This window comes from Anser cygnoides, chromosome Z (genome assembly GCF_040182565.1).
Source record: "Anser cygnoides isolate HZ-2024a breed goose chromosome Z, Taihu_goose_T2T_genome, whole genome shotgun sequence".
NCBI classification, from domain to species: Eukaryota; Metazoa; Chordata; class Aves; order Anseriformes; family Anatidae; genus Anser; species Anser cygnoides.
The window spans coordinates 49276778-49293709 of record NC_089912.1 but is presented as its reverse complement, the minus strand read 5'-3'; the positions used below and the strand labels follow the sequence as shown (position 1 = coordinate 49293709).

General features: G+C 37.1%; 1 protein-coding gene across 5 annotated transcripts in view; it reads left to right on the top strand.

The window, feature by feature from the left end:
* Positions 1–16613, top strand: part of FOCAD (focadhesin) — a 120238-nt gene extending 103625 nt beyond the window's left edge. For all 5 annotated transcript variants that reach the window (XM_048073499.2, XM_066987607.1, XM_048073498.2 and 2 more), the window contains 13 exons: positions 200–277; positions 1258–1329; positions 1497–1599; positions 2840–2920; positions 4018–4146; positions 6863–6978; positions 8617–8877; positions 9484–9573; positions 10635–10812; positions 12239–12336; positions 13150–13401; positions 14541–14616; positions 16148–16613. In XM_048073499.2, coding sequence (XP_047929456.2) covers positions 200–277; positions 1258–1329; positions 1497–1599; positions 2840–2920; positions 4018–4146; positions 6863–6978; positions 8617–8877; positions 9484–9573; positions 10635–10812; positions 12239–12336; positions 13150–13401; positions 14541–14616; positions 16148–16221 — 1608 coding nt within the window. In that variant the 3' untranslated portion in view covers positions 16222–16613. The remainder of the gene's footprint in view (positions 1–199; positions 278–1257; positions 1330–1496; positions 1600–2839; positions 2921–4017; positions 4147–6862; positions 6979–8616; positions 8878–9483; positions 9574–10634; positions 10813–12238; positions 12337–13149; positions 13402–14540; positions 14617–16147) is intronic.
* Positions 16614–16932: the final 319 nt, after the last annotated feature.

Below are 16932 nucleotides of genomic sequence, written 5' to 3'. Positions count from 1 at the left end.
AGATAGAATATAGTTCTCCGTCATGCTGGAGTCTGACCTGAAGAGGTTATTGGAATGGAGGGCATAGAAGTGATAACAGCTGTGATTTTTAAGTTGAAAGAAAAGCCCTTTTGTTTAAGTGAAACATCTGTTGTGGTACAGATGCAATTGTAGTGCTGTGTGGTCCCAATGATTCACTGATCCTGAACTACATTTCCAGGGTTCTCCAACAATGCAGCGTCTGGCAGCTGTCAATGGACTGGTTGCACTGGTTGGTTCTGAAGCAGGCATGATACAGGTGAGAACATGCAAGCAGATGATACTTTTATAGCTCTCCTAGAAATCTGACAAGAAGGCAAGATAGTGATGCCTTGAACAAAGGCTCCGCTGTATCTCTGTAGTGCTTAAATTATGCTTGCTTGAGCAACTTTGAAATGTTGGTATGTATAAAAATGACAAGAAAACCTTGAGCTTTGTGTATGCACAAATAGATAAGAAGCCTTAGGCCTTGCTGAGCTTTGTGGTTACAACCAACTAAGACTAGTTTAGAACATGTAACTGGGAAAAAGAGATGAACCATCTGGGGTGACCCACACTGCACATGCAATAAGGGAGAGTTCAACTAGAGGACACCAAGAAAACAACCAGCAGAGGGTCTCAAAGACCTCTAAAGACCACTGACCCATTTAACAGCACATGTCCAAAGGGGCAGGCACTACGTAAATGATTTGGGGGTAAAGTATTGAATATGTATATGCCTCACAGGAAAACTTTTGCATGTGTTACACCTGCAATGTATGTTCAGGAGTTTCTGAGTCAGGTATGCACTCTAGGAAGAACTATCCCCAGTACATCCAGCGCTGCAATAAAAAAATAAAAAATAAAAAAAAGCCTGCTTTCTAAAACTCCAAAATTGAGTCTTTGAGAGTTTCTTCAACCAGCTTTTGTGGTAACAATACAATGATTTCTCCTGCATCCATACAGGAGTGGCCATCTACCAGAGCATTCCATTTACACAATACTGAGCTGTGTTGGGTGTGAACCAAGTGGGATGGATTACAGTGTGTAGGATGGAGTCTGTTCTGTTTTCCTATCATATGGCCCACACCAGTGTCACTGGGAATAAGTTTACTGCTGTGTAGGTTTTCTTCTCTTCTCTATTCCCCCACAAAAAGGCATGGGTGCAAATATAATCTGTCTTTTCAGCATCCATTCTGTTTTGTTTTTCTTCCCTTATAAAATTCACATTTTTTTTTATCCTTGCTTTTCCTCTGGTAGCTGAAATCTGAGAGCATCCAGTCGTCGCAGTTTCAAAGCAAGCTCAATGAAGTCATCAGAACCCTTACACAGGTAAGGAGGTAGTCTCTTGTTTTCTTCTTTGGACAGTGCAGTAGGGTATTTTGGCACCTTGCACAAACAGACCAGTTCTGTTTAAAGAAACAATGTAATGTCTGTGTCCAGCTTAATTGGGGCAACATAGAGAAATCTGACTAAGTATTGATTCATTGTCTCAACAGATAATCAGTTTTTCAGGGCAGATTGGCCTTCAGACAAATGCAGCAGGACTTCTGGGACACCTTCATATGTCCTGTTTGTCTTCTACCCAGAGCAGGGCATCTGGTAAGATGCTTTAATATTGCTACCTAAAGAACATATAGCAATAACATCTAACTGAAAAGATAGCAAGGGACACATCAGACACTTGCAGTCTAGACACTGTAGCCCTATTAAATGACACAACAGACTTTGGATCAGAGACCTCATAGTCCTGTGTGTCCCTAAAGGCTGGAACATACAGCAGGAATCAGTGTGCTGAACAGGATGCCCTCAACACCCTGGCAATCTGTTTTTACTTCCAGTATCAAAGTAAGCTACTCAGTTGTTCTGGCCAACCTCATTTATTGCTTCTGTCTGTACTCTGTTTAAAACACCTAGAATAAATTGTAAAGAAGTTTTGCATTGCATATGACAGGTATGTTGTCTGCATTATGCAGTCGATGCCTTAATGCTGATTAATTACTCCTTGTTTTAGCAAGATTAAGATCTAATCAAGTACCTTGTTTTATTAGATTAAGATGTAATCAAATACATCTTACTTTATAAAAAAGCTAACACTTAAAAACTAGTCCATAACAACAAGAAAAAGCTGATTTTTCAAATGAGTATTTTACTAGTAGGGGTCTCTAGTGAGCTGATGTTGAAAACTGGTGTTCTATGCCCCTTTAATGTAGTTACTGTGATTAACACAGAAACTGGTATTCTGTCAATATGTTAATATCTTCTGGTGCTGTTTCAATATCCAATAGGTGAAAGAAAAGTAGAATTACAACAGTGATGAACTACCAAAGGAGGGAACTAATGAATTGGAAGCTGTTCACTTCAGTGTGAACCAAGTTGGGAACCAATAACATGAAGTATAAATAAACATCCTCATCAGCAAAATAAATAAATAAATCTTAGATTTCCTATTTCTGTATAGGATGACACAAGGGCCTGAGGTTAGATAGATATGGAATGTTTTTTGTTGTATTAAGCTTACTAAGCTTTTGAAACTCTATTTTAAAGCCTGACTTGCAGTGTCTGTTGTATTTTAAGGAAATTCTTACCCCAGCTTTTCAGTTGGTCATTGAATTTGTTTTTTAGAGCTGACATCTCTCATCAATGCTGGCATTTAACTTACCTTAAGAACAGAAAGGCCAATGCATCTATCAATAATCTTTTGGTCTAATTGCATTGAATCACATGCAGACTTAGTTAGCTCAAATAAAGCTCAGTTTGGCCTTTAAATTTACATGGCAGCTGGAAGTTATAATTCCTGCTTGCACATTTTAGTATATAAAGAGTCTTTTTGTCTTCACAGTTCCTCCGGATTTTAGCTACTTGCCTGAAAACAGCTTTATCAGGGCAGCCATTGACTTTGCCGTTGAAAGTGGAAAAAAAGGTAAGAAGGATCGAACTGTAATATATGTCCAGGAAATGTATTATGGCTTTAAAAGGTGAGCCTAATGTCCTGCTTTTATTTGCTAAGAGAACTTTTCTAGATACTAATTTGAGCTTTACTAATGCAGTCATATCTCTAAAAATTTCTACACAAACTCTTTTAAAACAAAAAACTGGATTACTGTGATGATTTTTTCTGGCTTCTTAGATGTTTTCCCTTTCCCCTTTCCTCTGTCTGTGAGATGACATCCTTTGTGGGAATGAAAGTCAAATCACTTTGTGTTAACATGGTTCTTTGGGAATACTTCGTCATCAGGGAAGCTTTCTTCTGTCCTGTATTTCAGCAATTCTGGGTTAAGATTCTATGTAATGGTCTGGTATTCAAGTGGGTTAGTGCTATGTGTGATAATGCAAAGGAACCTGAAGAAAGTATCCTCTTACGTGAGGTGTGCTAGCAAAAGAGAGCTCTCTTGGATTATAATCTTAAAGGAGGTAAAGCAGTAGAGGTTACTGTTGTGCAGAGCTAAGTGAACTCACTGCTTTTTATTAAGCACATTTTGCTTTTATTGGAGGTAGAGATAGCTTTGCTTTCATGGAGGACTTTTACTGAATTAATTCCCCATCTTTAAGTAATACAGTACATAGTAAAGGTTAGCTTGTGTTTGACATTGTTTTGTGGCCTGCACCTCCAGGATGGGACATGAGAACAGTATCAGTAAATTTGGCTGTTCTCTTACTAAGGAAATGCAAACATAGTTCCCTACTAGATGAGGAATATCTGTTACTAACTCATAAATTGGTCAAGGGGGAGAAGGAACCAGAAACCTTCTGATTCTCAGTAACAAAAGCCTTCTTCGGCAGGTTATTAATGTTAAAAATACAGCTGATGATTACGGACAAGAGACAGCTAATTCTCAGATACCTATTGGTTACATGGTTGTTTTTTTCTCCCCCCTGTAATTTTATAACGCTCTAGTTCATCGCTACAGTTTGGTCTTCAGTGCAGTGTGAATTGATAAACTATATTCATTTTTTTCTGAGAGACTTAACGAACGTATGTGTATAAATTTTAGACTGTGACTGAGTATTTTGTTGCAGGCCCTGAATCTGTTCCAGCTCAGCTGTTGAAAGTAGCACTGGCACCCATTGCAATAGTTGGAGAAAGTCATCAGTATCCACCTGTAAACTGGGCATCTGTTCTTTCACCATTGATGAGGCTAAACTTTGGTAAGCTTTATAATTTTTTGTTAAGTCTTGTACTTGCCACAAGATGACTTTACTAACATAAACTTCATAAACTGCAGCTTTCAAGGCCAAATTTCTAATATTCACAAGCATATATTTTCAATCAGTGTGTGGACACAGGTTGTTTTAATAGAAGAATAGGTTAGAGAAGATCAAAACTAAGAGGTTTGGAGGAGTTCCCTAGAACAGTGGTGGATTTGGACTGTTATAGTGAGAAGAGTGCATCAGAAAACTGGAAATTAATTATATCTTATTTTCACCATTTAGCACAGCTCCAGTGTCTGTGTTGGAAGATGCAGGCAGCTTTATCACAAGTTTAAACTGCTCTGCAGTTCACTGAGTTATCCCTAGTTTGAAATACTGTGTCTACTAAATTACACTGAGTAACAGAGGAAATCATATCCCTTTTTTCTGTCACATTCCTGATTTCTGTGCTTCTAGGAACACTTTTTCTTCATGTTGGAGAGTAGCTTTGATTTTGAAGTATGGGCTTGGACAGCCTGTATAATATTTTTCTACTGAGGGTATCTGTCAGTGCCACTTTTGGTTGATATAAATGACTTTGAACTTCAAACCCATTTACTTAAAAAAAAACACCTACTATGGAAAGTTCTGTATTCCCTTGTTTGATTCTGCTGAGTTTTATTTCTCTTGATTTATGTAGTTGTCATTACTGGCCTTACAGATTATTTTATTTTTTACAATTGGACTGGGCAAGTGCTGTTGCATTTGAATTGGTGTGCTATACAGCCTGGAAAATGGGAGGTTGTTCTTATTTCTTTTTGATACTTACTTTACGTATTCAAAATGCTTCTAAATGCACTAGATATAATTGAACTGTCTTGTGAGGATCAAATACTTGCTAGAGCTAGATCTAGAAAGACTTGGCAACATGCTAAATACTTTTGCTGATAATTGGGCTGGATCTTCTGCTTTATTTTGTATTCTTGCAATTGATTGTGGAACCTTTTGTAAAAATGTGAAAGAATTTCCTATACTAACCTGTGCAGTCCATGCTGATGCAAATTTGTGTGCGACCTTATGAATAGCTGAAACTTTATAAATGCATGGGGAAATTTTTTATTCCTGTTTTTTTACTTGGAAGTCTAACTTTTCTAAATCAGGGGAATTCCAGAGGAAACACTACATCATTTTTGTGACTATGTTTTTATTAAGTTTAGACAGCGCCATAGTCTGTTTTTACATGTAATTTCTCTTGACTACTCTGCTGTATTGCTGTGGAAGTTGCACTCCTGCATGTTATATATGCATGCAGAAATAGGTTTTTGCTGTGTGCAGTGTGCTAATGAGCAATATTCATGTTGTTCTAGAAAGCATAATGCAGAACAGTTGTATTATGACCTGTCAAGCTAGATACATGAAACTAACAGTTATTCTGGGACAGATATGTCACAAATATTTATATGAAAAATACACTCAGTTCTCTCAGATTCTCTAGTTCACTGTTATTCATGCCTGAGAATTCATGAACATATATTTCAAAAAAAAATCTGTGAAGATATTTTCATCTGTAAACATATTGAAGACAAAAGATTGCTTTCCCGTCTTATAAAGTTTATTGCAGTTGTTGATGATGAACTATATAATGTGACTTAGGAGGTATCTGTTTGGTATTTAATAGTGCTCTGAAGGGAACAGTCATAATTAAATCATGATCTGTGATTTATTAGTCGAAGCTAGTGAGAGAGTTTTGAATTGGTTACCAAAGTATCATGTAACAATTTCACTCTTTCAGGGTTCTGCAAATGACTAAACATCAAGTTTCTGGTTTGGTAAAAAGCCTGATGCTTGATTCTTGAATGGTTTGCTTTGCTCATGCGCTGTTAGTGAACTGTGTAAAAGTCATGCTATATAGATGACTACTTTCATTATTGACTAGCAAAGCACCTATTTAAGTTTTATGCTGACAAGTAGCAGTAGTCTGTCTGAGGAGTTAAATGCTGATATAATACTTAAATTATTTGTTCTTCTGTTGCTGTAACAATCATGATCTACATGAAAGCAATGCTGTTCAAAAGACCTCAACATGTTTATGACTAATTATTCTATTAAGATGATTAGTTATTCTGTTAAGAAGAGTCTGTACTAGTTATTACAAGGACTCTAAAGAGAAACCGCTAAGAAGGATTTCATAACCATCATAACCTTTATGCACTGTAAGGTCTTCCCATATGTTAACCTGAAGAATCCTGCAAGCAAGCACCACCAGAAATAACAGTGACTGTTCTGTGACATTTTATATGAACGTGTAGTATATGGAAGTATATAATCATGCAAACCAATGCTAATTACTCCTGCATTCAACAGGAAGGAAAACTGACTCATTTCTCCGTCTATAGATTAAAACTTGTTGCTAATATATATATATATATTATATATATATATATATATATATATAAATTCTCATTTTCTTCCCATTTCCATATTTCTCTTATTGGATGAACTTATGTGAACTCTTAGCAAGACATTTCAGGATTTGTCAAACCATGAGTGGATGAGTGGGGAGAGGTGACTTCTACACTATATATGTTGAAAACTATAAGGAGCATCTCTACCTATGCAAAGTTTAATATAGTGCTCAAGTAGAACAATAACTTTCCTTTATTTTATGAATTTAGAATAAATTTAAAGTAAAGATAATCTATTTCCTAATTTCTGTATGTTTCTTCTGTTTTAGGTGATGAGGTAAAACACCTCTGTCTTGAACTGGCTGTGACACAAGCCCAGTCATCTCAAAATGCTGCAATGCTTTTGGGGATGTGGGTGGCACCTCCCCTTGTCTACAGTCTCAGTGTATGTATGTCAGAAAAATCTGTGGGACCTCAACTCAGACAGTACTGAAGTTTAGAATGTCTTGCTAGAAAGTGACTTCTGGGTTCAGAATTATGCAGAAATATTATTTAGCAAATATTTATGGTGATAGACTTCCAGTCTCTTGAAAAGCTCTTGAGTCTCTCTCAGAGGCTCTTGTGGGACCTTGAAATACAAGATGGACTTAAGATGTTCTGCATTGTTTTTATTTAGATGTACTCAGATCTCTTGACCTTTTCCCTCTTTTGTTTCCTGCTGCATCTCTGATAAACCTAGAGATGTAAGAAGGTACGGCATGTAGGGAGCACAATTGTCTTTTATTTTATTTATACCAGCTGATAGACTTTTAGAAAAACCTACCTATTTGTCAGAAAGTTTACCTGCTTCTTCTAGCAGAATCTCTAGTAAAATCAGAATCTAGTAAAAGGTGTTACTTCTAGAAAACTTTACCTTAATTTTGTAGGTAGTCAACAGACACACTTAGAGTGGAATCAAGTTGGAGCTTATCCTCCCTACAATGCAGTTCTTTTTATGGAGGTTCAACATGAGTTCCATGATATGGTTTGTTAAATCTCCCTGAATCCCACAGTTCACTTGGCTGTACAGCTCTGTCTTTTTATACTAGCTGAGGAGTAGCTCCAGGACAATACTCAGAAAATCCGTTCTAGATTTTTGTGATCTTTTCCAGTTCTTCAAGGAGTATCTTTGTCTTGTAATTTTTAATTAATTAATCTTCACAGATATTTAAACACCTGGTGGCTATTTTAAGATAGACATGAGGTGGCAAGAAATAAAATACTTGATTTCTGAGCCCCAGTTTCCCAGTACAATGAGGTTTTGAGGTCACAAAGTGGACTTAGCCACAGAGTGTATTAGTTTTTGATTTCTTCATATAATTGCTCATTTTTTCCTCACTAAACAGTAATATTAATGGTGCTAGGAGTACTATACTTCTGTCCTTAGCTGCCCGGGTTCATGGTCTGTATGCTTTATGTAGGAATGCAGTGGGTAGCATACAGCAAAATCACAATTTTCTTTTCAGTACAAAAACATGTTATTTACTGAGGTAGGGTTCATTGGAAGGGAATTCCTCATTTTTTAAGGAAAACAAAACATTGCTATGTTTGTACTCTTTTTAATTCAAGCAGTTCGTCAAAAGAGGGAAGACGAAGTTAGAAGTGTTTATGGAAGAGATTTGATTTAACTAGATTAAGAGTACTTTTTTGAAGTAGTATTTGAGCTGTTTGTTTGTTAGTTTTTTACAATTTCATGCTTTATAAGAATAGTTGATTCAGGCTGGTATAGAATTAGAATCTGAAACTAAGCAAAAATTTTAGTACAAGAGACAATTATTGGAGTCCGTGAAACATACTGATTTATATCGCATGGAAGAAAAAAAATCACTGGCTACTTCAAAGCAATTTAAAATTTTGTTTCAGTCTGTTAAATGATAAGTAATACCTCACCATTTGTAAATTGCTTGTATGTTGTGGAACACCACCGAAGAGGATATCAATCCAGTTATGCAGGCTAAACAGAAAGACCCAAACATAATGAAGACACTTAATCTGGGAATTATGGCAAACTTTATGACCCTCATATCTTGCATTTGCTTTTCAGATGAAAACCCAGAAATACCTTCTCATGTCCCTGCCCCTGTGGATGAAACATGTTGCAGAAGACAAACTACAGTCTTTTACAGAGGTGTTTCTAATACAACAATTTGAAATGAAGAGTCGCACAAAAGAAACAGAAATTTGCCAGTGTGTTTTACAGGGACTCATGCAGGCAATGAAAATTCCAAACCCTGCCCAGTATTGCTGGAGCTTTCTTTGCCAGGCTGCTGAGAAAATATTTGAGCTCTTACCAAATGAGATTCAGGTAAGTAGTAAGTGTGGGGTGTATGAACTTTGTAACTAGTAATTTTTACTGATGTTAAATCCCGTCTTTTTGCACTGACCCATCAGATTTGAAACATGAAGTAGAATGTAAAGTATTTGGTGAGAGCAGTTAAGATTCCTACATAATATCAATTTAAATTACTTTTGCATATTGTTTAGAATATGTCCAAGTTGTGAAACCAAGTTAATGTACATTTTGCCATCTTAAATGATTTGGTAATGGAAAAACATAGTATTAGTATTGAAATAAATGTTACTGAAACAGAAACATAGAACAATCGGAGGTGTTTCTCTTTCACCAGAAGATTCAGCTTCTCATAGTGATGTATAGAATGATGTAGCTAGAGAAAATATCTCCCAGGAATGGCAGCTGAAAAATAAATAAACTATCACTTTTCCCTAATTATTAAATGCATTGAAGTCTCCAGCATATACAGAATGTGTAAAACAGAATAAATATTTAATCCAGTCTCTAGCCTCATTTTAGTCATCATGATCATTAATAAAGTTCCCAGACTCACTGGTTTTAGTGAAGGCGAAACCTGGTAGTATGCATCCAAACATTCATTTACTTTTCCATTTCCAGAGGGGTGAACTGGAGATGTATGTCAGTGTAGCAAAATGTATCTCAGAAATGGCTGATTCAGAGATGGATCGCATTGTCCAGATCTCTAAGGTAATGATGTTTTTCTCCTGACCTTTTATCACCAAATCACATGAAATAAGCATGCCTTATCATTTTTCTTTTCGCCAGAGTGTGTTAGTTCCTGAAGAGCATTGTTTGTTTTGTGCGTCATGCACATAAGAGGGTTTGGGCACTGCTTTGCAGGCATCAGAGGGAAGTAAACATGATCAGAGTCATATCTAAAACTGATTCCACCTGGGGGCTATGAACTGGAATGTTACCAGAATAGGAATGGTGTTAGATATTCTTAGTCCAGCAGTGCAAACATCAGACTAGCCTTCCTGTGTTAACATAACCACCTACTTGAAACAGACTGTAAATACATCCTGGTGATCAGCTGTACTTGAACTGTCGGATGTATGCTTTTATTAAAAATTTCAAATACTTCAACTGAACAGCCTTTCAGTCTTGACTTAATATGCTGTCTTTGTATTCACACACAAAATGTTTCCTGGTGGACAAGATAGATAATTATAAAAATTATAACAATGGAAACTTTCAGCTTCCAGCTCACCAGATCGACTAGCAGTGGAATTCTTAACAGCTGAAAAATACTTGACATTAAGGAAATGACCCATGTGGAAAGACTTCAGAGCAGATCATTATAAGCAAATATCCATGACATAAATCAAGCATTTAAATAGGTCAGGGAAGCAGAACTGTCATTTCCCTAGTTCTTTAATTTTGTATTTCTACACTTAAAACACAATTTGAGAAAGCGCTTTTTTGTTGCTGTGGGAAATCTGTCTTGCAAGAAGTTTCTCCAGAACTGTCAGGATGGCTTATTTCAGTTCAAAAGGGAATGTAAAACTTAAAGCAGTATGGAAACAATCAAACTGTACTGAGTTGCACTTTACTATGTAGATGCATGTAAAATTAACATAGTATGTACAGTCTTCTGTAATGCACAGTCTTTCGTAATATCTTAAAGAATGAGCCTGCTGAATAATCAGAGAATTCCTTCCCCGTCTTTATAAAGGGTAATATGGCATCTCCTACTGTTCCCACAAGAAAGGTATGTTTTAATTTAATGTATTTTATTGCATTTGCAGAACAATGTAGAGAAGGCCGTCTTCACCAAATTGTATTTAATTTCTCAAGGCAGACTGCCTCTGATGAACTTGAGTGCCATGATTTATACTTTGACAGGCTGTCACCAGAAAGAGTCTATTGCATGGATGTTCTTGCACAGTTTCTATCATGCTCGTATTGTGAGCCATGAAAACACAGGTAAGGCCAGCCTTAAAGAAGAATCAACAACAGTATAAACAAAGATCAATGGGGCAGCACTGTTCGTTTTAAAACAATACTAAGGTAGTCTAACCCAATTCTTTTCAAACTTCTTCAGATTAGAAACTGCTTAATCTTCAGATTTTTTCAGCTCTTCAAATACTTCTATCAAACGTTGCTTTAATGGTTTTCTCCAATTATTTATGGTTCCGTGGATCAGCTACAAGTCATTTAACTTAGCCAAGTGATTCGCAGACCAGAGTTTTGACTAGATCCATGTGTCCTAGTCTTTCTGGTGTTTCAGTTCAAGAAACACGTATAGAATATTAGAGACAAGTAGCAGTGCAACTCTGCTACCCTTCAAATCTAGTATCTAACTTATCAGTGTGAGACACAGTAGATAGAGGTGTTTCAATGACAGTGGTTGAGCCAAGGAACCTCTTCTGAGCTCCTTGTGCTGAGTTAACACAGGAAACAAGTCACCCTTCCTCCTCCTCCCCACCATAACAGATAGTTATCTGGTAGGTTAATGAGTTGGTTGGCTTGCCTGGAGGTCTGATAAGCACTGGAGCTGATAGAAGAGGAGTAGCAGAATCACTCAGTAGGATAAAGGAGGAAGAAACAAGCACAGAAGGAGTAAAGAATGCAGCCTCCCCATTTTGTTGGCTGCAAGACCTTAGGTTGACTGTTTACAGACCAAATTTAAAGCATTATATTGCTAGTGCCTTAGGTGCCAACTGTGATTGAAGAACTTCAAGCAGTAGTGAGTTTTGAATGAGTGAAGTGAGCCTCCTTTGGGTAAAAGAGGAGGCAACATGGAAGAGGACATATGTAAAGAATAGCAGGAGATGGAAGTGTATGAAGTGACATGGTCTCAAAACCAAAGATGAGATAAAGATGGTTATTACTTTGCAAGAGACAGAATGAATTTTGGACAGAATAATCTGAATTGATGAAATATGTTCTATCCTTGGGTTGAGGGCTGGTTTTATTTCCATTCCTTAACTGTATTTTACTGATCTTCTCTGCATTGTAGAAGAATTTTCCCAGCACTCCCTACATTCTTATCTGATGTAGTGACATCAGGGAATGAAGTACTGGGGCAAAAAGATCAGCAAGGTTTTAGGTTTCAGCAGCAGTCATGTCTGCAGCGTAGGCTGCAATTAGGTGAAATGAATCTCACTAAACATTCCTTTCTCAGTGTGTTCAGTGTGTTGCCAGCATTACAAGCAAAGGTTTTGTACTCTTTAAGTGCCTCCATGCTTTCTGCCAGTGGCAAGCATGAATTAATTGTGATGATGGTATTGGTGTTTGTGTTCCTCCATAGTCAGTGTGTTGTTGCTGCAGTGATTTCCTACACTTGATTTTTAAGGAAAAATGATACATCCTAGTGTTTTAAGTAAGTCAATGTTCTTGTTCTTTTTAGGAGTGCTGAAAAGAATGGATTGGCTGCTAGACTTGATGGGCTACATCAGAAATTTAGCATACAAGTCAACACCTATACAAAATGTTGATCTTAAAGAGGTATGTGTTGTGAAAACAATTAGCAGTTTTCAGGAAAAAGGCTTTTTTGGTGTAATTCACATTCTCTCTCAGCAATGCATATTATTCCCTATGTTTTAATATCTTAGAAGACTGTCAATTTCATAGAGAAATTCTTTTCAATTTGTTTTGTGAATGTGCATTTAAAACTCTTACTTTAAAATAACCATGACATCTAAATTGTGAGAAGAGCTATAGGCAACTAAAGAAACCATTGCTACAAACTTGCTTTATTCAGAACAATTAAAGGAAAGTTTGAATTCTCCAGTAGAACTATCTAAGGCGATCATAATTTTGCACTTGCTGTTTCTAAAAGGGCTGGGGCAGTTTTAGGGTATAAATATAGTTCATTATAACGTGCCTTCAGCTGTTTAAGTCATCTGGTTAGGGCATCAAGTAAGCCACGTTCATTGCATTGCTGCAATATTTCCCAACCATTTGTAGCACCAGAAGGGTGACCATCCCTAATTTCCCTCTACAGTCATGTTGTTGTAAAGATATTTCCCCATTTTAAATGAAGTGTGGGTCGTCCCACTTAAACTAAGTGATGACCTTAGAAGAGTGTGGTTTTGCTTGTCTTTCTGTAGATATTTTAGTTTGATTTTGAGCTTGGAAAAAAGCTTATACTGCTTCAGAGCATAAGATAATATTAAGAACTTTTTAGTTCTTGCATTTTGAATTTTAGCTAAATTTTCTGATGATTACTTTTAAGAGTAAACCACCATGTGTTTGTTATTTTTTTTCTCTTGTATAATTCATTTAATAAGGTGTATTTTTTATCTTTTTACTCTTTAGTTCGTAGATTTCCTCCTGTGGCTGTTTGCAGCTTCTGTGGTGGCCTGGGCTGACCATGGTGCACCATTACTGCTTGGCCTCAGTGCCGACTGGTCATCATGGAAGCACCAAACTGTGTTACCAGAATTATCTAAGGATCACATTGGCAGGCACGCCACCGACAAGCTTGCTGTGCAAGAGACTCTCACTCTCCTTCCAAGTAGCATTTTCCTTTTGCTAGCAAAAGAGCCGTGGAAAGAACAAACACAGAAGGTAAAATTGCATGTAGGGGTAAGCATTTTCCAAGAGTCAGAAAATACCCTGTTTGTAGCAGCCAGCTCAAGTCTTAAGTGAAGTGGTTATTTCCTCTAGATCTGTTGCATCTGATATGTGATCTTGTTTTTCTTTACTTGCAATCAGATATGACTTGTCTTAAAAAATGGAACATAGTTTCTCAAGTAAAATAAGAGTTGTGAGAAATAAGGAAGATTCCAAGAGTCAGACTCTTGAGGGTACAGCTCAGAGAGGAGAGTTGGTAGCTGCTGGGAGCAAGTTAGCCTTGGAAACACCAGAAGGGCAGATTCTCTGTAGCTGGACATAACTACAGTGGCAATTTAAGACAAGCAAAGATCTTTGCCATTTGTAGTGTTTCATTTTATTTTCAACTATTTGACAAAAACAAGTGTACAAATTTATGCCTATTTTGGCAAACCCACTGTAGATTGCTTGTGGTTGAGATATGTGGAAATATTGCTATGAATCTGTAGTTTCACAGCTACTTGTGCAAAGCAGAACCATTAATCACTGGCTCCTGCACATTTCTGTGGTCTGTGTTTCCACTGAAATCAGAGTTCAGAATGTGGGAGGAATGTAGGAGTGGGCTGTTAATATGTAAGTTCATGATTAAGCTTTAGGGAAGAATTTGAGTCTATGCCCTGAAGATCATCCTGATAAGTTTGAAATACCATGTTATCCTGCAGGCACCATGCACTGCCAGAAGAACAATGAAAAATGAGAGGATGAAAGTGGGACAAAGGCGATAAGAGTACCGAAGGATTTGCCTTAAAACATTTGAACAAAAGATTGATACAAAAGGATCATATTAAAAGATTAGAGGCATAAACTGGCAAGATGAAAGGAAATTTACTGTGCCGCCTTTGTTACAAATAATATTGCTGAGGCAGGGGGAGGGAACAAAGGGTGTATCAGATCCAGCAGTGGGAGAAATTACACTGATGGTGAGATGCACTTTGAGTAGTTTGAGCAGAACCTCGATTGGCCACTTCCTCTGATTAGATAACTATTCAAGTTTAGCAGCAATTGGATGTTGTTTGTCAAAGTGAAAAGAATGTGTGGTGTTTTGATACAGAGGCTCCTTTAATTCAGTTTATCCTTTTTATTTCTATCTTTAGTTTATTGACTGGCTTATCAATATGGTGGAAAGTCCTAAGGAAGCATTATCAAAATCTTCCACAGACCTGCTGAAAGGTAGAGTATTTTTAATTGGGTCCTTATTTTCCCATAACTATGAGTCCAGAGGAAGAAAAAAAAAAAAAACAAAAAAACCAGTTATTAAAGGACTAAGATGAGTCCATGATATTAGCAGGTGTAGGAGAGCCATATTTTGTCTTTAACGCAACCTTCACAGGTAACATAACTGTCTGTAACACCTTTTCTAATTCTTTGATTTCTCATCTACTGCCTCTTACGATTTACTTCTGAAGATTCAAGGAATGTAATTGTGCACCTGGTCCTATGAGTGTATTTCAGTGATAGATCTATCAATTGCTTTTGAAGTTACCCTTAACAAAAAAAAATACTCTTTGTAAACCCTACTATACTAGAATAGAAATTGCAAAACAAAATTTATTCAGATGCAACTGAACTGTGGGAAGGAACAAGAGACAGATAGTGGCAGCCTAGTACAGTGGTCTAACAAGTGCGAGGAGTAACAGAATAGAAGGGAAAGAAAGAAAGATGGGAAATGCATATTTTGAATTACAGAAACATCCTAGCTTGCACCACATAGCCCACCTTAAAATGTAGGATTGTGATACAATCTGTGCAAGTGATTTTAAGAGGACACTACAAATATTCTCAAGCAAAGGGAGTGTGCTTTTTCTGCTTACTGTTAGCACAGGGCACCTCCTTTGAATCACTTGATTTGTTGTACCTGAACATGCCTTCTCGAAATCCAGTTCAAGTTCTTTGCATTACTAGGACAATTAGCCTTCTTTTGAGGGTCTAGAGTCTCTAGTCACTCTTTGATAAAAGTTCCCCTATTGTGTCTGTTAATCTTCACCACGCTCAGAACAGCAGAACTAATACTAAGAGATATTGGGGAATCTCCTTTATAATCACAAGATTCAGCTACACACAGTATACTGTCACTGTGCCCTGTTTGAGACAGGTCCTTGTTTTCCTTGAGTCTTCCATTGTTTTCTTTTTGTTTGTTTGTTTGTTTGTTTTTTAACTAGGACATCAAAATCCCTCCTGGATGACTAGAATGTGACTGGTTTGGTAACTGGGTTCTGCCTAAAAGCGTGACCCTTTCAAATTGAAGAATCAGTGAACTGCACTGTGAATCAATGAATTGCACAGAGAACAGACCTTGTACTTTCTGCTTCTGTTCCTCCCAGTTCCTCCTATCTCTTCTCTTGCATCACCTGTCATTGAATTCAGGCTTCCTGCAGTGTTGGCTGATCTATGTGGCACTTCAAAGTGATAGTCTAATTAGAAGATGGTGGTGTGATATTATTTCACTGGAAGACATGCCATAAAGCAGGTGAAAGGTCTAGTACAGCATCACATTTCAGAGGATTTCAGAAGGACGTAGAGACTAGTATATCTTGTGAACAGCGGAAGTAACATCAGACGCTGTCAGGCTAGGAAATGAAAGTCATGAAAACAGTCTGTAAAAGGAGAAGTGAATCTGTACCTGTTAGTAAAATGACAGAGAGAATACTCACACATCCTTTCTGGATGCATATATCAATGTGGTTTGTCCTTGTCTTCACAGCTACGCTTCTGGCCTTGAGATCTCTTGCAGAATTCAAGAAGAAAGCAGTGTGGACTAAAGCTTACAAGTGGTAGCTGCATCCCATATCCTGTCCAACAAAGAAAACTGTTCATACTTGAGAGCACGTTATTATTATTCAGTCATCAAGAAGACCAATTTTAATGATGTTTCCTATAAGAAGGTTTTCAATTTTTGTTTATTTGTTATTGTTAATCTTTTCTCCTCCTCTCAAAGACTCAGAAGATGAAAAACGATTTATTTTTCACTGGTGGGGTGATGTTCTCTTACAAACTGTCTGGCACGGTTTGAGCTGTGCTGAATCTAAATGAGAAGTACACATTCATTTGTGTTTCAGTTGAATTGTTTCAGTGACACCTGGGAGCCTCAAAAGCTGGAGTGGAATGTTCCTGTAACCATGGAAGCTTTGTTAGGAGCAAGTGAAAAAAATAAAATAATGTAAAACTTGTTTGGATGTAGCCTATTTATTACAGCGTATTTTAGTATAAAAGACTTGAATGAACATTAGTTTTTAAGTGACAATCCTTTCTTAGTAATAATACGATGCCCTTGTGCAGTAGTGACAACGCACTGAAGGTATATAACATGAACAGACTTTCTGAAAGGGGTGCTATGCATGTCAGTTTTGCAACTGCTTTATCAAGCCCATTTGTCAATGATTCTAGTGTCTGCTAGGACACTGGGAGCTCTAAGGTAGTTGTAATTTTCTGTCCACTTGAAGTCATTCTTGTCTGCAGAACTCTACATGTAAGAAAAGCTCTTCTCTT